Genomic DNA, 21,238 nt, shown 5'->3' on the forward strand with positions numbered 1-21,238 from the left:
GGTATTTGTGTTGCTAACATTTTGTATTGCTTCTCTCTTGTCTTAAAACTATTAATTCAAATATTCAAACATGTTTGTTTATTTTATGGTCTTCGTTTCTGCCAGGATTCTCTAGGGTTTCCCCCTCTATTCTTTTAAAAATGGTATTTTTCCTGGAAAAGTGGAAGAAAGCACCTGGTGTTCTTAACATCTCTGCTAGGAAGAAGAGTAGAATAAATGGAATTTTAGGAAAAAGAGTAGAATAAATGGAATTTTAGTTTTGTGGGATGATTTTATTTATTTTTTATTTTTTGGGGGGTTTTAACATCTTTTTTTTTAATATCTTTATTGGAGTATAATTGCTTTACAATGGTGTGTTAGTTTCTGCTTTATAACAAAGTGAATCAGTTATACATATACATATGTTCCCATATCTCTTCCCTCTTGTGTCTCCCTCCCTCCCGCCCTCCCTATCCCACCCCTCTAGGTGGTCACAGAGCACCGAGCTGATCTCCTGTGCTATGCGGCTGCTTCCCACTAGCTATCTATTTTACGTTTGGTAGTGTATATATGTCCATGCCACTCTCTCACTTTGTCCCAGCTTGCCCTTCCCCCTCCGCATATCCTCAAGTCCATTCTCTAGTAGGTCTGTGTCTTTATTCCCATCTTGCTCCTAGGTTCTTCATGACCTTTTTTTTTTTTTCTTAGATTCCATATATATGTGTTAGCATACGGTATTTGTTTTTCTCTTTCTGACTTACTTCACTCTGTATGACAGACTCTAGGTCCATCCACCTCACTACAAAAAACTCAATTTCATTTCTTTTTATGGCCGAGTAATATTCCATTGTATATATGTGCCACATCTTCTTTATCCATTCATCTCTTGATGGACACTTAGGTTGCTTCCATGTCCTGGCTATTGTAAATAGAGCTGCAATGAACATTTTGGTACATGACTCTTTTTGAATTATGGTTTTCTCAGGGTATATGCCCAGCAGTGGGATTGCTGGCTTGTATGGTAGTTCTATTTTTAGTTTTTTAAGGAACCTCCATACTGTTCTCCATAGTGGCTATATCAATTTATGTTCCCACCAACAGTGCAAGAGGGTTCCCTCTTCTCCACACCCTCTCCAGCATTTATTGTTTGTAGATTTTTTGACGATGGCCATTCTGACTGGTGTGAGGTGATACCTCATTGTAGTTTTGATTTGCATTTCTCTAATGATTAATGATGTTGAGCATCCTTTCATGTGTTTGTTGGCAGTCTGTATATCTTCTTTGGAGAAATGTCTATTTAGGTCTTCTGACCATTTTTGGATTGGGTTGTTTGTTTTTTTGATATTGAGCTGCATGAGCTGCTTGTAAATTTTGGAGATGAATCCTTTGTCAGTTGCTTCATTTGCAAATATTTTCTCCCATTCTGAGGGTTGTCTTTTGGTCTTGTTTATGGTTTCCTTTGCTGTGCCAAAGCTTTAAGTTTCATTAGGTCCCATTTGTTTTTTTTTGTTTTTATTTCCATTATTCTAGGAGGTGGGTCAAAAAGGATCTTGCTGTGATTTATGTCATAGAGTGTTCTGCCTATGTTTTCCTCTAAGAATTTGATAGTGTCTGGCCTTACATTTAGGTCTTTAATCCATTTTGAGTTTATTTTTGTGTATGGTGTTAGGGAGTGTTCTAATTTCATACTTTTACATGTACCTGTCCAGTTTTCCCAGCACCACTTATTGAAGAGGCTGTCTTTTCTCCACTGTATATTCTTGCCTCCTTTATCAAAGATAAGGTGACCATATGTGTGTGGGTTTATCTCTGTGCTTTCTATCCTGTTCCATTGATCTATATATGTTTTTGTGCCAGTACCATACTGTCTTGATTACTGTAGCTTTGTAGTATAGTCTGAAGTCAGGGAGCCTGATTCCTCCAGCTCTGTTTTTCTTTCTCAAGATTGCTTTGGCTATTCGGGGTCTTTTGTGTTTCCATACAAATTGTGAAATTTTTTGTTCTAGTTCTGTGAAAAATGCCAGTGGTAGTTTGATAGCGATTGCATTGACTCTGTAGATTGCTTTGGGTAGTAGAGTCATTTTCACAATGTTGAGTCTTCCAATCCAAGAACATGGTATTTCTCTCCATCTATTTGTATCATCTTTAAGTTCTTTCATCAGTGTCTTATAATTTTCTGCATACAGGTCTTTTTTCTCCTTAGGTAGGTTTATTCCTAGACGTGAGATGATTTTAGATTGCCAGTTTCTAACCTGAAGGGGCTCATATCCTATAGTGTTTAAAGGAAGAAAATGTTAAGAAGAAACTTGCATTTTTATTTAATATATCAGTTTACTGCAGCAAACACCTTTTTCCCCTCTAGAAAAGCAGATGTGTAGGGAGTTATAGGTTCATTTTTTTTAATGTGATGACAACATATTTGTATTTACCTTGTGAACTACTCTAAATGCATGGAAAATGAATTTTCTACCCAAATGTATACTTCCCTTTAGAAATCCTGCAGTGGACATTTTATTTCCCTTGCTTTGTGTTTATTATGGTTACTGGGGAAATTTTCTCTATAAAGGTAATGAAAGGATTTTGCAGGCAGGTTGACTGCTCTGGAGGATATTTGCTTCTAGCTAATTTTCATGATCATATTCTCTTGGTTTCCAAGGTGATTCTTTTGGAAGTTTCTACACGATTAAAGCAGAAGCCTCAGGTTTTGGACATAAGTGCAGCCAAAGCTGGAACTATTTTTCCTTGAATTCTTTGTAGTTCTCCAGTGTTAGTTGTGAGATGAAAAAGTAACAGATCAGTTGACCAGAATACAAGTAGCAGGATTTGGAGACTTTGAACAGTGCCCGCCCAGCATTCTGGCCTTGGCCATGGTTCCAGGTCACCTTGGAGAAGGGCATGGTTATCATCTTTCAAGTGTGAAAACCCTTAAAATCTACTCCTTACAGGACTGGCTACGTAAGTTTTGGAGGCCAGTGCAGAACTAAAATGCAGGGCCCCTTGTTCAGAAAGCACAAAAAAGTGCCATTAAAGGCATAAAAATAGAAAGCTTTTTCCTTTCTTGCACAGTCTCTGTCTCTTTTGACCTGTCCAGATTTTTTTTAAATTTGGTATTTAATGCCATGCCCCCTTAGGCATACACAAGAGGCAAGGGCAGATCCTGACAGGTACCCAGGAACACCACCCTGTGATTTAATGCACACACAGCTGACTAGCTGCTGCTAGTCGCCAGCAGCTAGTTGCTAGCTCCTGGGCTAACATGTCTGCCCTTCTCTGACCAGGGTAGAAGTTGAGACAGGACTCTCCCCTTTCCATGGGCCCACTGTCCCAACCCACGGTGGACAGGGGACCTCCCAGTGTATTGCAGTCTCTGCTCCAAGACACACTAGGTACCTGGATTGGGGTAAGCAAGAGGCTAGTCCCCACTGAGTCATCCACCAAATGCACTGGGACACTGCCAGCCCAGGGTGCAGGTGGCATTCCTATACCCCACACTGAGACACCGTGGGGTGTGCAAATCTAATCCCATCTCTTTCCGTGTTTGCACCCAGGGCAGCAGTAGTCACTAGGCAGGAGTGGGAAGGGGAAAGCTGGGGTCCCTGGGGAGCGGGGGACAGGGAAGTAAGTTACCCAGACTCATATGGGGGCAATGCCGGGACTGTGTGTGAGCCAAGACTCCGAACCCCTGACACATGCTCCCCTATCCCAATGGACTTCATAAGCAAAACACCATTCCCGTAACAAAATTATCAAGAATTTCAAGATGGCAACCAGAGAACTTTAAACCCCACATGCGAGCCCTTCTGAATCCAGATCCCTTTGTGAGGTCACTGGTCATGCGCCCTGACTGAGCAGTTCTCATCTATGAAATTAGCTGATAAATTTGAATTCCTTCATATTCTCCAGCAGTCTTTTCTTTTGAGGTAACATCTGCTTGTCTTTCTCACTCTTTTTTATCCCTCTGTAAATCTAAAATTTTATAAATATTTCAGAGAACTTACCTCTATTGCAAAATAGTTTGAAAGCATTGGTTTTTGAGTCAGACCTGAGCAGTATATTGCAGTGATCCCCAACTTTTTTGGCACCAGGGACTGGTTTCATGGAAGACTGGGAGTGGGGGGGATGGTTTTGGGATGATTCAAGCACATTACATTTATTGTGTACTTTATTTCTATTATTCTTACATTGTAATATATAATGAAATAATTATACAACTCACCATAATGCAGAATCAGTGGGAGCCCTGAGCTTATTTTCACTTGCCATTCGCTGATAGGGTTTTGATATGAGTCTGCAAGCAATTGATTTATTATGGTCTCTGTGCAGTCAAACCTCTCTGCTAATGATAATCTGTATTTGCAGCCGCTTCCCAGCGCTAGCATCACTGCCTCAGCTCCACCTCAGATCATCAGGCATTAGATTCTCATAAGGAGCACACAACCTAGATCCCTTGCATGCGCAGTTCACAGTAGGGTTCACACTACTATGAAAATCTAATGCTGCCACTGATCTGACAGGAGGAGGAACTCAGGCGGTAATGCGAGTGGCGGGGAGCGGCTGTAAATACAGATGAAGCTTCACTCATGCCTGCCGCTCACCTCCTGCTGTGCGGCCCAGTTCCTAACAGGCCATGGACTGGTACTGGTCCATGGCCCAGGGGTTGCAGACCCCTGGTATATTGGAACATTGTCTCTGCTGCTTCCTAGTGTTGTGGCCGTGGGCTGTAAGTCGGTTAGTTAATGAGGGAGCATTTATTTGGGCCAGGTGCTCCCATTCTTTAATTTACATTAGGAGTGCCTGAGAGGTAAATGTAGATTGCCGCATCCTATTTCTAGAGATCCTGATTCAGTAGCCTTGTGATGGCCCCAAGAACCGGCGATTATGAGTTGTCAGACTTACTTAAATGAATGGAATGACTGTTTCTCTTTAGAGTGAATATTTTTGAGTTCACGTTTCGTAACTGGCTATATCCAGAGTTATCGGAATGAGATAGATATAAATCAATGAATCAATCAGTTTATCTATTGATTTATATATCTATCTTTTGGCACATATTATATCTATAATCCCAACAGCCTCATTTTCTAATCAATCAAATCAGTTCTTGAGCCATTAAGGGAAAAACATATATGTCAGCTGTGAAACTAGGTTTCATGATCTAGAGAATTACGAGATTATCGCATCATAATCTGCATTTGGTATATTATACTGTATTTTAAAAATTGTATGCAGATTTCCTATAATTTGTTTTTCCTCATTCTCCTCTTATGCCTATTGCTTTTTATTTTTCTTTTCCATCCTTGTATGGGTTATGTTTATTAAAATTAACCTAGGTTTTTCTGGTATAAAAATGTCTATATAAGTCAGAATTATTCACCTTTTCCCTTGGAAATCTTAAGAAATGAAAAAAACTATGGAGAAAAATTATAAAACACAACAGTAAAAATATACACACACAAAAAAAGAAGGAAAATCTCACAAACTTTAATTTTGGCAAACTAAGAGATATATATCTCTAGATTTCAAAATATATATAAAAGCTAAACAAAAACAGTTGAGGTTGGACAGAAGCCAAGTAGGAGGAAGGGATGAGCATGAAGTGTGGATGGAGGGCCCTGTGGGGGTAGATTTCAGGAAAGCCAGCAAAAATGACACCTCCTAATTGTGAGACCAAAGCTATATCACTGTTCGCAACACTAGGTGCAGGAACTGGTGAGCAAGGCTGGCAGATGCTCTCCCAGACTCAGTTTAATTCAGGGAAGTGGAAGAAGTACACAGAAAACCTTGTGGATGGCACATTTTCCAGAGGCAGTGTACCTTGGAGGCAGGTACAAAAGCACTACAAAAGCACCCTCCTTGGAGCTGATCGAGACAATCCAACTCACTCAATGTTGGGTAATAAAGAAGAAACACACAGCATCAAAGACAAGAAAAATAATTCGTAGCATCGCTTACTAACAAAAATTATCACTGGAAAAATGAGGCCACAGGGCAACTGAAAGTTGAGATCAAATATTTTACCATAAATTTAAAAAAAAGCAATAACTCTGTAAGGAGGATCACAAAAAAAGAAATACAAGACCTAAAGAAAAAGGCAGTTGGTCAACAGGAAGAGATGCAATGTTAGCCGGTTGGTTCAGGAAAAAAGTACTAAAGCTATCACAGAAATGACGAAAAATTGGAAAGAACACAGGAAACACTAGACACTGCAGAAATCTCAGTGGGGAACGTGGGAGATAGAAATAATAAAGCTGAAATAAATGAAATTAAAAAAAGCTAAAAATAATTAGATATATAGACCAAGCAGAGCTAGCTTATGTATAATTGGAATCTCTTAAGGAAAAGCAAAGTAGAGTAAGTATTGAGAGAGATATCAAGAAAAATTTCCTAAAATAAATGGAGATTTATATTAATATGTTAATAAAAATGTAGTAAAAGTTGACCCGGGAAGGTTTATGCCAAGACTTATATTATTAAAAATAGACTTGAAATATAAAGGAAATAATTCTTTGAGCAGCCAAGCAAAAAATTAAATCATTTATCTAGGAAAATATCAGCATGGCTTTAGTCTTCTCTGTAGCAATATTCTATAGGACAACATTTCCAATATTTTCAAGGAAAATGGGAACTAAGAATTTTATATTTAGGTAAATTGCTTTTATAGTGTAAAGGCTAAAGACAAAAAGATTAGAACTTGCAAAAATTTGGAGGAGTTGTTCCCGTGAGTCCTTTTTTGAAGAAACTATTATAATCATTCATTTTAGCTGACCAAGAGATTACTGGGAATGTTGCCAAGTTTTGAATACATTTAAACTGTAGAACTAAGATAGAAAGAAATGTGATGATTAGGATGACAGAACAGAATGTAAGCATTATATGCTCTCACAATGTAGAAATGATACAGGTAACAATAACTGAGCAGGACAAGGGAAGGAAGGTTGGAGGTAGAATAAATTCACTAATTGCATAAGCTCTAGTAGCTGGGAGTCAAAGCTTAACTGTTTAAGCAGCCAAACTGAGTAATAGAGGTAGAAGCATATTTAATAGTACAAGAGTAAACTCTAAGAGAGATAAAATTATTGACTAATAGTAGGTGGTCAAGGAAGAGGAAATATGCTAGTTTTAAATATTGCTCATTTGGAATTTTTATTGACTGAAAATGAATAGAAGAGTATTATGATTGTATGGATAACCACTAGAATAAAAATTACCCACAAAAAACAAAGGAAAATCAGCCATATTTGGTTTGTTAAAATTAAAAAAAAATTAAATTATGAAAACAGAAAACATAATTAATGTGAGGTAAGTATAAACAAATTTATAAATTATATCAATGCATGTAAATGGGTTTAACTCATCTAATAAAAAAATAATTCAGATTTGGGTCACATAGTTTATAAGAGACCCCTTCAGATAAAGTAATTACAGATATTAAAAATAAGAGTATGAGTAAAGGTATACAGGCAAATATAAATAATAAAGAAAGTAGTCCAAAAGGATGAAGTGAAATGAAGAATTGGCTTTTTATTGCCAAAGGATACAATTCATAATGAAGATAAAATGGTTATGAATATATATGCATTGAATACCAGCATATCCATATACTTATAAAAAAAGAAGAAATTATTTAATAGTAAGAAATTTTAATTTACCTCTCAGTCATGACAGGTCAAAATATAAAACAGAATATATAAAATATAAAACAATATAGCAATTAATTCTAAGAAGCATAATTAATGAGGAAGATCTGACAGGTACATTTATTTTTTTTTAATTTAAAAAAAATAAATTTATTTTTATTTATTTTTGGCTGTGTTGCTGCGTGTGGGCTTTATCTAGTTGTGGTGAGCGGGGGCTTCTCTTCATTGTGGTGTGCAGGCTTCTTATTGCGGTGGCTTCTCTTGTTGTGGAGCACAGGCTCTAGGTGCACGGGCTTCAGTAGTTGAGGCATGCAGGCTCAGTAGTTGTGGCTTGTGGGCTCTAGAGCACAGGCTCAGTGTGGTGCACGGGCTTAGTTGCTCCATGGCATGTGAGATCTTCCCGGACCGGGGCTCCAACCCGTGTCCCCTGCATAGACAGGCAGATTCTTAACCACTGCACCACCAGGGAAGCTCCTGACAGGTACATTTAGAACCCTGTATTCTGAATATAGAAAGTATACTTTCTTTTTAAGTGCCTGTTAAATATTTTAAAAATTGAGCTTTTATTATATAAAAAATGGTAATACATTTTAAGAATAGGCACAGTGTACTAATATGAGAAATCAGAAAACAGAAAGACTCTTGCTTTCTTAATCAACTTTTGTGTAAAAATAAAATTTCAGAATATTTAGAAAACAGTGATGAAAGCACTACTATGCTATGATACTATGCCAAGGTAGTGCTCAGATGAAAACTTATAAGTTTAACCACTTATATAAATATATATATATTTAACCACTTACTTAAACATTGGAAAAACAACAACAAAATAAATGAAGGCAAACAGAAGGAAGAAATTAATAAAGATAAACATAGAAATTGAGTTAGTAAAACTGTAGTATTGAAAATTAATCCAGAGGTAACTGTTTACTTTTTTTTAACAGAAAGTCAGCTAACCCAATCAAGAAAAAACAAAGCACAAGTTAACAACATAGCAATTAACAACATAATCAACAATCACATAAATTGAGGAAAATAAAAAGGATATATTACTATTAACATGGCAAATAAAATATAGACACTTGGATAAAATGAAAATTATTCTAGGAAAATATAATTTACCAACTACATATGTGTGTTATCACAAGAAAATTCTAACACTCTTAAAGAACAGATAATAAAATGCTATTTTAAACTATACCGAAGTATAGAAAATTAAGAAAATCATCGATTCTATTTTTATGTAATCTCAAAGTCTGATAAGTATCTCACTAAAAAATAAGACTAGAGACCAATTGTGATTATTATTATTATTGATGAAAAGTCCCAAATAAAAAAATCACAAACTGAACTTTGCAGCATATTACAAGAATTATTCATCATCACCAAGTACAACTTATTCTAGGAATGCAAGGTCTTCCCTGTATTCAATATTAAAAACATCTGTTTTTGTAATTCATCATGTTAATTGACATAAAGAAAAAAAGTAGATGATCACCTCCATGGATTCTGAAATCTAACATCATTTTGATTAAAATAAAACAATCTAACTAGGGATAGGTGGTTTCATTTACATGAAAAATACACTTGTATATCAGCTCCAAATCTGGCCTTTTAATGAGAAAAGCATTGTGATATTCCTACTAAAGTCTGGAACAGACAGGGATGCTTATAAACACTGTTATACATTGTGCTAAGTTTTACATTTCATTAGCAAATAGATAAAAGAAGGAAAATAAAGGCATAAAAATTAGAAAGGAGGAGGTAAAGCTATGCTATGTGACAATTTATTCATGCATTCGAGAGGTATTTATTAAGTCCTGACTATATTCTAGGTACTGGTGAAAAAAGACACAAAAAATTTCCTTTGTTTACAGAGTTTACATTCTAGTAATATCCTATTACATGACTGTATACCTGGAAAATTAAGGGAATCAAGTGAAAAACTACCATAAACATTACAAAATGTTAGCACAAAATTAGTTACCATACACACACACATGCACACACACAAAAAGCAGTTAGAAGATATAAGAAAATTTCTTAATTATAATAGAAACCAAAAAAGATGATATTCCTAGGAATCAATGTAACAAGGATGTGCAAGGTATGTGAGGAAAATTTTCAAACATTGTGAAGGACACAAGAGACAAATTCAGTTAAAGATATCAAGTCATCCTATGCTAGTATAAGAACTTGGTATAATCTCATTATAAATACCGACAGGTTTTCTTGTTTTCCCGTTTATTTTGAAACTAGACAAGCTAATTCTAAAGTTCATATAGAAAAATAAATAAGGATTTTTGAGTAACCTGACCATATGTACTGGCACATGAATAATAGAACGGTGGGAGAATAGATTTGATTTCTCATGGAGAAAACATGAATGATGGTACTGGCCTATCTGGGTAGCCATTTGGAAAGAATTAAAATTAGATTCATACCTCCCACTGTATACCAGGATATATTCCAAATGTACTAAAGATTGAATGTAAGAATCAAAACTGTAAATGTATTAGAATCAAAGCTGTAAATGTAGGAGAATTTCTTGGATTTTCCGAGTAGGGAATGCTTTTCTACTTATGACCACAAATACAGAAGGTATAACAGAAAAGATTGATAAATTCAAACATGATTTAAAAAAACCTCTGCAAGTAAAAAACACAAGCAAAATGCACCATAAGCTAATTCTAAAACTCAAGTGACACATTACTACGTACTATGCAGTTTATGGTACAGATATAGGTTTGATCACTCTAATAACTGAAGAACTTCTACAAATCAATAAACAAATTACTAGCAGATCAAGAAAAATATGGGCAGTGGATATGAAAAGACTGTTCTAAAGAGGAAATACAGATGGTTTTAAAACACAAGAAAATATCCTTCTTTCATAAGAAGAGATCAAATTAAAGATATACTGAGATACTACTTTTTATATATCAGGCTAGAAAAAAATGGAAAAATCCAATAACATACTCTGTTGATGAGGCTTTGGGAAATGGGTACTCTTGCTTGTGAGAGTATGAGTTGGTAAAATCATTGGTGATAGTAATTTTTCAATATCTAAAAAAATTGCAAATGCATGGACCCTTTCATCTCCAACGTTCACTTACAGGAACTTACCTCTCTCTATATGTGTATAAAATAACCCATGATAAGGTTATTTATTGCAGCATTGTTTGTAGTAGTAGAAGTTCGGAAGCTACCTAAGTGTGCATTAATAGTGGAGTGGATAAGTAAATTATGGCATGTCCTTAACGGTTCTACAAAAGAAGGAGGACGTTCCCAATATTTTGATGGGGAAATGTTCCAAGATACATTGTAAAGTGAAAAACCCAAAGTCCAGAATAATAGAACCATTTGTGTGAAGGTGGTGGTGGGGAGACATAAGAATGCACATTCAAATTTGTTTATATTTGGTAAGATAACTTTGGAAAGAAATAGATTGAATAGCCTGTTACCTGGTAGGAAGGGGAGAGTAGGAACTGAGAGAACAGGAACAAAGTGGAAGGTGAAATTGGGGATAATTTTTATTTTGTGGACCATGTGAACGCTTTACGTATTGAATAGACTTAGAAAATGAATGAAAATTAAAAATGAATTCCTTTAAGAAAATGGTATAGCCGAGGTATAGTGTAGGCTGTGCATTTTCTCTCTCCCATATTTTTAATTGAGAGACACGGAAGGAGAGTGTAGACGGTGTCGTGACTTCTAAGAAAAACACCTCAAAGTACACGCCACCCGGCAAGTTCGCAAATAACTTTTACAGACACAAGCTCAGCACATTTTATAACCTCGATCATGACATTAAGGCCATTTGCTGTGTTTCCTGTGTGTCTGACACTGAATTTCTTGAGAGGCTTTAAAAAGGAGTCCCATGTGCATTCCGCCCTTATGACTCGACAGCCGCTTGGCCTGCCTTCCCTACCCCATTTTTGGTTCTGTCCTCTGATTATTAACATCTCCTTGATTGTAAAGCAAAGGTCGAATAAATAAAGGAGTAGAACTAACTCCGTTTAGTTTTGTTGTACGGCAGGTCGCCCTCACGTAATTGTTGGCGGGATGCTCTCTAAGACACCGAAGAGAGAGGAGGGACAGAACTAACATGTACTGAGATTTGCATACATTTTTACATTCCACCGTTCAGGTGGATAAATAGGCTTCTTTGGAACAGGTAAGGAAACTGAGGCTCAGAGAATTCATCAGAACAAGGAATTGAACCTAGGTCTGTCATCTCCTAATGTTATAGAAATGAGAGCGAGAGACAGAGTAATGTCATCACATGGCAGGCGTAAATATCGATAGTTTCTCTTTCTACTTTACCAAGTTTGCATCTTCAAGTAATGCGTAGTCATTGTAAAAAGTTTGAGGGAGTTCTGGTCAAAAGGATGACCAAGAAAGGAATAGAAGAGGAATGTGTGAAGAACCAGGGAGAGGGGAGACTGAAGAGAAAACATGTTTTGTAAGTGGAATTGGTACCTTAGTCTAAGGTGAGGTATTTGGGGATGATTCCATGCTTTTTTTCTGTCCTGCGTTATCCTGATATGTGATAATGGGTACAGCATTTTTTCATTAGAAAGTGAAATATTTGAGTGATGTCTTTTTGCAAATCCACCTTCACCTAACTCCTTTCTTTGAAGGCTGGTGGAGCTAACTCGGCCAGCTGACTGTTCCGTCGAACCTTTGTTGCTGTAAGAAGTACCAGCATTAGAGTGAGATTCATATTTTTTAGTGTCGTTTCATGATGAGTAACTTCCCTTGTCCTAAATGGTTGTTTACGTTCACGCTGCTGATGGAAGGCCTCGGTCCTCAGTGGTCAATATAGAAATCTCAGTAGCAGATAGAAAATACAGGAAAAACAGATATCTCCAGTATAGACAAGGGCAGATCTGTTCATGGTGAAGATGAAAATGATTTTCCTGGTACCTTGTTTCATAGCATCCTGATGAAAAGAGATTGGAGGGCCTCTCCAAGCAGCTGGACTGGGATGTTCGCAGCATTCAACGCTGGTTCCGACAAAGACGCAACCAGGAGAAGCCAAGCACACTGAAGAGGTTCTGTGAGAGCATGTGAGTTGCTGTTTTTCTTTTTGAAAGAAAAACCTGCCTAAGTTACTCATCCCATCCCTGAGGTGAAAAATAACAGCTCAGTGCAGGCTGCAGCAGCCCCCCAAAAGCCATCTGGTGGAAGAAAGTAGTCCATGAAAAACTGGGGGTAGTAGTTTGTTGGAATTTGTGATTTCCACTTTGGATGCAGTAAACGAGGTTTGCTTCCTAATGGAGTTTCAACACAGCAGTCAGATTACAAGGGTCTACCGTGGTATTTTTCAATCAGCCACCTTTAACATACGCCATGACTTTCGTAGTTTGCATTTTCATAGAGGGGGATTAGTCAAGATGTTCTTTCCACTGATAAAAGCTGAGATACTAGGATATATTATCGGAGGGTCATGATGATGGCCTGTCTTTCTGGAGTTTTAAGAAATGGCTGTATTATATTCCTGGGTGAGTTTAATGAAGCATTGCTTGAAGTGGGGGATGGAATGAAAGTCTCTTCCATTTCTGAAATGTGAACTTCATGGTGTGTAAATTATAAGTCAATAAAGCTGTTATAAATAATAGAAGACCCACAGAGAACTCTTCGAGCACAGAGATATTTTGAAATAGTGACACTCAATACGTATATCTGTAGGAAAGTTAGAGAAAGAAATATTGAAGCGTCGAGTGCATCCCCAGCGAAGGGAAGATTCTGCTTTGAGACTTGTTGCTCCATTTGGTCTTCATCCTTTGAGATATGACTGTGCCTTTGTCTAATGGTTCTTTCCTTTGGGAACTTTCCCCTGACACCTGGTCACTTAAACAACAATGCTGTCAGTGTAGCTCTTTCCATTTGGGGTTAAAGTTGCATTTTCAGGTTTAGCTTTCAATTATTCTGAAAAAGTATTTTAGCAATTGCAATCTAAAGCCTAGAGGGGAACCTAATTTTATGGGAGAAACGAATGAGACGCAGAATAATATCATAAATCCTAGGGTTGGATAAGTATGGGGAGCGTAAACAGGGTCTTCAGGAGGTCAGAATATTTATAAAGCCTGGAAAAACAACCTAGCAGATAGGATCTGCATAAGCCCTTCCTCTAATGAACTTAGGGGCAGTTAATGGAAGAAGGATTTATGCATCTGGGTTCCTGATCAAAAGCCGCAATTGTTTCCTGGCCTGGTTGTGCCACATATGCAAAGGGCCTGGGCTCCAATGCTGAGCTGCAGGTCTGAGCAGACGAAGTAGCATCTAAGCACATGCCCGTGCACTGAAACTCATGTGCCATCTTCCCCTCCTCTAACTAACTTCTTTGGTAACTCAGTGCTCTTCCTTTGCATACTGTACTGAGTTGACACCAGTTTCTAGGCCAGTATGCATAGGAGTCGGTCACCTGGATCTTGTTAAAATGCAGATTCTGATTCAGTTGGTCTGGTATAGCAGCTGAAATTGCATTTTTAACAAGTTCCCAGGTGATGCCACTGGTCCATTGACCACACTTTGAATAGCAAGGCTTGACACTGTACTGGTGTATGTGTCTTCTCCCTGAATTTAGCTGGTCTTTATCTGCATACCACAATCACCAGGATGGTCATAGTTAATACTTAGTTAAAACTATTTCTAAATGATAGCTGGAGGCATGGTGATGTGAAGGCACAGTGCGGGTGGACGGTGTGTAAAGTATCGACTGTGATTTTTTCCCTCAAGAAGCTTTGTATGAGATGTGACAGAATATCTGCATATGTGTAGATATTTTAGTTTTTAAATTCCATGATGGATTTAAAAAACTAAACGTATGTGTGTGCTGTACGGTTGGTATGGACAGGCAGTAGAGATTAAAGGAGAAAGATCAGCCGTGTGCTAGGGCACACAGCAGGGTTCCTGGGACTAGAACTTGAGTCCATACCGGTGACCTTGACCTCTCTGTTTCAGAAGACTATGTTGATGAACTTTGTTTTTTTGGTTAATACATTTATTTATTTATTTATTTATTTTTGGCTGTGTTGGGTCTTTGTTGCTGGGCGCGGGCTTTCTCTAGTTGTGGCAAGCGGGGGCTACTCTTCGTTGCGGTGGGCAGGCTTCTCGCTGCCGTGGCTTCTCTTGTTGTGGAGCACGGGCTCTAGGCACGCGGGCTTCAATAGTTGTGGCACACGGGCTCAGTAGTTGTGGCTCACGGGCTCTAGAGTGCAGGCTCAGTAGTTGTGGCACACGGGCTTAGTTCCTCTGCAGCATGTGGGATCTTCCCGGACCAGGGCTTGAACCCGTGTTCCCTGCATTGGCAGGCAGATTCTTAACCACTGCACCACCGGGGAAGGCCCATGAACTTTGTTTTGAAACTCTTTTCCTCCTTGGCTTCTGAGTTGCCACTAGGTTTTACTCTTGCCTTTCTTTGTTTGCATTGTTTATTCTACATTTTCCCTGGGTCTTTAATGGGCTACTTCTCCAGCTTAACCCTTTGTTTTCCTCATCCTGTCTTCCACCCTCTCTGTAGAAGTCCTCTCCTCTCACCAACTTCCAAAGCCATGTGTCCAGTGCAGAGGTTTCTTTTGAGCCATCATTCTGCTGTCTCCCCCAGGCAACTCTGATTTGCTTCTACTCCTGACTTCCCTTTTTCTCCTATTTTTATGCCTCTATTCTGTTACAGCTGGAAACTCAACCCAATTAGCCACTGACTTCCATTAGTTCTTTGTAAAGCCAACTGCTATGGCCCCGATCCTAATTGCTCTCCCAGGTCTCTTCTTTATCTCATACTCATAGATATTTTATTTGCTACAAAAAAAATAATTTTCCTAAAATACTACTGTCTCCATGATCTGTTACTTTAAAACTTAATGATTTGGGGCTTCCCTGGTGGCGCAGTAATTAAGAATCCGCCTGCCAATGCAGGGGACACAGGTTCGTTCCCTGGTCCGGGAAGATCCCACGTGCCGTGGAGCAACTAAGCCCCCAACTAGTGCACCACAACTACTGAGCCTGCGCTCTAGAGCCCGTGAGCCACAACTACTGAGCCCGCGTGCCACAACTACTGAAGCCCATGCGCCTAGAGCCTGTGCTCCTCAACAAGAGAAGCCACCACAGGGAGAAGCCCGTGCCCCGCAACGAAGAGTAGCCCCCGCTTGACGCAACTAGAGAAAGCCCACACCCAGCAACAAAGACCCAACTCAGCCAAAAATAAATAAATAAAATAAATAAATTAAAAAAAATACTTAATGATTTTTCTACAACTCTAAGATGGCAAAGGAGAACATTTAGACAACACCCTGAGGAATTAAGCAGAATTATATTGGTCTATGTGTACACATGTGTATGTCATAGTTATTTGCTTGTCAGTATAAAAAACGATCTGGAAAAGTTGTTTTTAACCAGGGATGCCCTTTACAACCATCTGGTGTGCTTTTCAAAATACACATGCCTAAGCTCCACCCCATGATGTCTGATCCAGTGTGGTGACCCAAGTGGGGTCTGGACATATCTACCTTGGAAGGAATACCCTGAGTACATATGATAACACATGCCTGGTTAAGAAGCACTAATCTGTCATAAGGAAGACATGACATGTCTTACATGTTTAATGCAAAACAAGAATATGATATTAGTTACTTTTAAGAAATTCTGGCATTGTATGTGCATTTTTGTAGAATTGTTACTGGACTTATAATTACATACTTAACTCTAATCAGGTTTCTGTAAAATTTAAATAAACCAATTCAAAAAAAAAAAGAAAGAACCACTAATCTCTGAAAGGAGATGACTGCTGTTCAGAAGTACTAAAAATCAAATTAGAAAGGAGGACAGCACAAATCTGGGGCTTGTAGATCTAGAGCCCAAATGAAACGATTCTATAGTTTTTCTGTTACATAAGTTACTATTTTAGAAACTATAGAATCCCTTCAGGGGAGTCGTAGTTCGTCTTTTGGCAGTGTAGAACAGCACCAGTAGGCATGCCAAACAGTGCTGGTAGCCATCTGCTGGCGTGTCCAATTTTTGGCACACCCATTTAATACAGATGGACCAAGTAGAAATTGTTCAGCAAGTAGTGTGTTGAAACATGGATGTGATTTTTTTTTTTCCTTCATGCCTGATGTCAGTCATCAACAGCTGTGTTAGTTTTGACGAATGTTTCTTCCAGAAGCATTTAAATCCTTATTGGCAACTGAAATAGAGATTTTCAAGAGGGAGTGAAGGATTTGTAAAAATGAGATAGCATGTGAGACATTTTAGGGGAAACTGGTTCTAAGTGGGAGCCATTTAGCTGGGGGATCACAGTTTGACGCTACTAAAGCTTGGCTTTACTCCTCCAACAACTGCATCAAGATAATATAAAAATAAATAATATTTTCAATAAAAAATAAAGTTTTCAGAATAAGTGGCTTCTCTCTCATTGAGGGCACCCGTGCTCATCATTGTTGAATATTGTGCAGTACATTTAATAGCACGCATCAGGAGTACATATTATATATGGCTTTCATTTGATCAGTCTCCAATTGACTGGACAGATAAATCTCTCATATGTTAACCTGAAAGTATAGGACAAGGAGTATTCACACTCCACAGATTGGTACTACAGTCGACCTCTGAACAGCAGCAGGGGTCAGGGGCCGACCCTCCAAACAGTCGAAAATCCTCGTGTGATTTTCCTTTTCGTCCTCCATATCTGTGGTTCTTCTGCATCCATGGTTCTGCATTTGCAGATACACCTGACCTTGGATAGGGCAGTACTTTAGTATTTGCTGTTGAAAAAAAATCTGCATGTAAGTGGACCTGCGCAGTTCAAACCCATGTCGTTCAAGGGTCAACTGTAATTTATTTGGGTTGCAGTTTGCTCCGTGTGGACTCTTATTGTAAGATGAGGGCCCAAGATTGTCTTCTCTTTAGGAATTCCATTTTAGAGTTGATGCTGATTAAAACTACCCCACACGCTGCCATAGTTGGATGCTCTGTTCAGTGGCAGCAGATTGACCGAAATCTGGGACCCTTTTGGAATTGTGACTTTATTTCTGCAAAGGAGCCCCTCTGTGACATTCTTAATTTGTGATTCCACTGAAGTAAGGATAACTCAGCAAAGAGGAAAGAGTGGCTTAACTAGTTACCCTCATGCCACCAACTCAGTCACTATTTTTATTTGGTAGCAGTTTTACTTGGACAGGTCAGCAATGCTGTCTTATGACCTCAGTAAGAAAGTGGAGCCTAATAACTGATGGGGGTAGAGAGAGGGAAGAGGGCTGTTTAGGTCTTTGATCTCAGGAAATTGTGTGGTGAATATATTCAACAAGTTTTTAAAACCCCGCCACCTGTTTGCAAAAAAAACCCAACTGAATTATTGTAAACTGTTCTAGAATCTTCCATGTATTCTACAGTCTGATGATGGGTGAAATTTTGCCAAAGAGAAAATTCAGCTTTGATTATTTTTTCCATCAGATCATGACATCATTTACAAAGTTTAGCACCAAAGTTCTCCTGAAGATCGATGTAGTTTTTGAAGGGGAGAATAAGAAAGTATTGTCTTATCTTCTAGAGAAATGGCATCTTCATTTTTTTAGTACTGGGATATATGATAAGCAACTCATTGATGCTGATCCTGAGTCTGGAAAAAATGAATCATAAAATTGAAGGACAACCTCTTAGTTCTTGAAAAGTACAGGACTGAGTTCTTTTGTTACTGTTGTGATGGTGATTATTTCCCATTAATACACAACAGTCCTTGGATCGATGAACAACTTTTAAGGTATGTAGTTACACATCTAGTTATTGTTCAAATTTGGTCGAGCCCGTGAATGTCTTGGTGTTCAAGACTATTCTTGACTATTTTAAATGGTTTTAAATCTATGGCTTGTATCGAGGTCAGTTTTAACTTTGGAACAGGGAGCAGCAAACTTTTCCTGTAAATGGCCAGAAAAGAAATATTTTCAGTCACATGAACCTTGTCACAATTACAACTCAGCTATTGTCTCAACAAAAACAGCCAGAGACAAAGCAAACGTATGTGGCTGGGCTCCAATAAAACTTTAATTATGGATATTGAAGTTTGAACTTACCATTTTCATGTGTCCTGAAGCATTATTCTTAAAAAAATTTTTTCAACTGTTTAAAAACTGTTTTTAACTTATGGGCTATATGAAAACAGATGGCAGGCTGGATGTGGCCAGCCAGCCATAGTTTGCTAAATCCTGCTTGAGGATTACAATACTATTAGCAGTTCTGTCAGAGTTTCAAGAAAAAGAATATGGTCTTATGATACCAGGCACAGTCACCATTGCTCAGAGTGTCACTATATAATAGAAACACTAGAACAGTTCTGTATGCCCATCTGTAATATTTCTGGGACACAGTGCTTTGATGCTGTGCTGTTTCGTTAGCTCAGTCAGGCCCTCTTTGAAGTTGTTAGTATTATTAAGACGGTATCACTTTCACTATAGAAATTTTGAAGATTGATGAATTGAACTATAGACCCTTTACTCTTCTGCCTTGAGTAAGCTTTTGAAACCTTTTCCCCTCTTTCTGCTCCACACCTACCATCTGTGAAAAGTGAACTCAGGTTTTCCGTTTAGATCAAGCCTCTCACATTCCTTGATGGTATATGGCTAGGCCTCTAATTCATGTGTACTGGCTAATTAAGGAAAACAGATTTTTGCTAAAAATATCAGAGAGGCCATGCTTTGGCCAAGCTGTCTGTATCTGAGGTACTGCTGGTCAGTTTTCTTTAAATCCTAAATTTCTCAAGGCTCTGTAATTTTTCCAGTAATCTGATTCAACATGGCTAGTGATGAAAAGGACAGAGTATATGGAGGAATAACAATTTAGTAAGGCCTACTGTTCTTATTTAATTCCTGTCTGCCAGTTTTTGAATTTATATGCCATTTCTTATTGTTGTTTAGTCTATGTTAAAAGATATTTATTTCTGATTTGGAACAGGATCATGAAAATCATTACAATCAACTTTGATTATAGAGAATTTTTAAATGTAGAGATAATGTTTATTAAAAAATTGGGGAAAAAAACACTCCAAAGCCTACCACCCAGATATAAATACTTTAACTTTTTTTACCTATATGGTATTGTATTCTATAGATGTACCCACACAAATACACATACATGCTATGTATCTGAGCTTGGTGCCTGCCCTTCTTGAGATATTTTTTCATGGAACCTGCCTCCTCAGGGTGCCTGAAGAAGGCTGTAGAAACATGATGTTTGATGCTTTATCTTCAGGATCTATAGATCATTTAGATCTATAAGTCCAGCCACTTGTGCTGTAACATGACATATGCGTTCCTAAAAACTGCCCCACTATGCAAAATGGCACCAAAAAACATAACAGCACAATACAGGGCTTATGAGAAAAATGAGTCGAGGCACAGCACTCGAAACATCATCAGGGACACATTTTAAATAAAGTTAGGAACCTGATAAAAGTAGTAGCACAGTTCTACACATGTTAAATGGTTAAGAAATACATAAAGAAATACATAAAAAATACATAAAGATAAAGAAATACATAAAGAAAGACATAAAGACATATGGCACTTATACCTCGAAAAGGATCTGAAGACTGCTTGTAATTTGGTGTTGTTGGTATATTAGTTTGCTAGGGCTGCGTAACTAAATACCACAGACTGGGTGACTTACACAACAGAAATGTATTTCTTACAGTTCTGGAGGCTGGAAGTCAAGATCATGTTACAGAGTTGATTTCTCCAGAGGCCTCTCTCCTTGGTTTGCATGTGGTCCCCTTCTCCCTGTGTCGTAACATGGTCTTTCCTCTTGCACATTCATCCTTGGTGTCCCTTCCTCTTCTTATAAGGACACCAGTCATACTGGAATAAGATGCCACTCTTATGACCTCATTTAACCTTAGTTACTTCCTTAAAGGCCTATTTCCAAATACAGTCACATTAGGGGTTAGGGCTTCAACATATGAATTTAGCGGGAATACAGTTCAGTCCAAAACAGTGTTGGAAGGGTTACAGCTCATAAGTTGCTGTGAGGGGGTGGAAGGAGGGTGATCTGAAATGGGAGGGACAGTTGTAACACAGGTGGATGTGTCTCACAACATGTGTGGATTGAAGCAGCTTGGAGATGTTGAGGGGTGTGTGTGTGTGGTATGTGTGTGTTTTGTGTATTCCTGCACTGCTTAGTTCAACTCATTACAGTTTTCTGCATTCCCCTAGTGTTTCTGGCAGATTAAATCGCACGTAAGCAAATATGAAGCTCATGTTATGCTCACATAATATTGGGAGACATTTATGGTTTCAGCATATGGTTTACAGCAGCATTATGGTGTAGTGAGCTCTAGGAGCCAGGTAGTATGAGTTTGAGTCTCCTCTTAACATAAAGATGTATGTGGGATGTTTGGGAGAGTCGTTTGACCACCCTACGCTTCAGTTTCTTTATTCGGAGAACGGGCATATGAATAGTGCCTGCTTCATAGGGCCATTGTGAAGACTAAATGAGTTAACGTATATAAAGTGTTTAGAGAGATGTCTTGCACATAGTAAGGGGGTGGTGAATGTTAGCTACCTTCAACATCATTGAATTGTCTGTTAAGTCAAGTTGGTGTAACAGGAGAAGCAACAAATAGTACAGTT

The 21,238-nt window shown here is 38.2% G+C and overlaps 1 protein-coding gene across 3 annotated transcripts in view; it reads left to right on the forward strand.

Annotated features, from left to right (window-relative positions):
* The window catches only part of CERS6 (ceramide synthase 6), a 324,132-nt gene that overhangs the window by 89,406 nt on the left and 213,488 nt on the right, over nt 1–21,238 (forward strand). For all 3 annotated transcript variants that reach the window (XM_033423492.2, XM_004267262.3, XM_004267263.3), the window contains exon 3: nt 12,558–12,688. In XM_033423492.2, the coding sequence (XP_033279383.1) occupies nt 12,558–12,688 (131 nt within the window). The remainder of the gene's footprint in view (nt 1–12,557; nt 12,689–21,238) is intronic.

Source organism: Orcinus orca, chromosome 7 (assembly GCF_937001465.1).
Source record: "Orcinus orca chromosome 7, mOrcOrc1.1, whole genome shotgun sequence".
Classification (NCBI taxonomy): Eukaryota; Metazoa; Chordata; class Mammalia; order Artiodactyla; family Delphinidae; genus Orcinus; species Orcinus orca.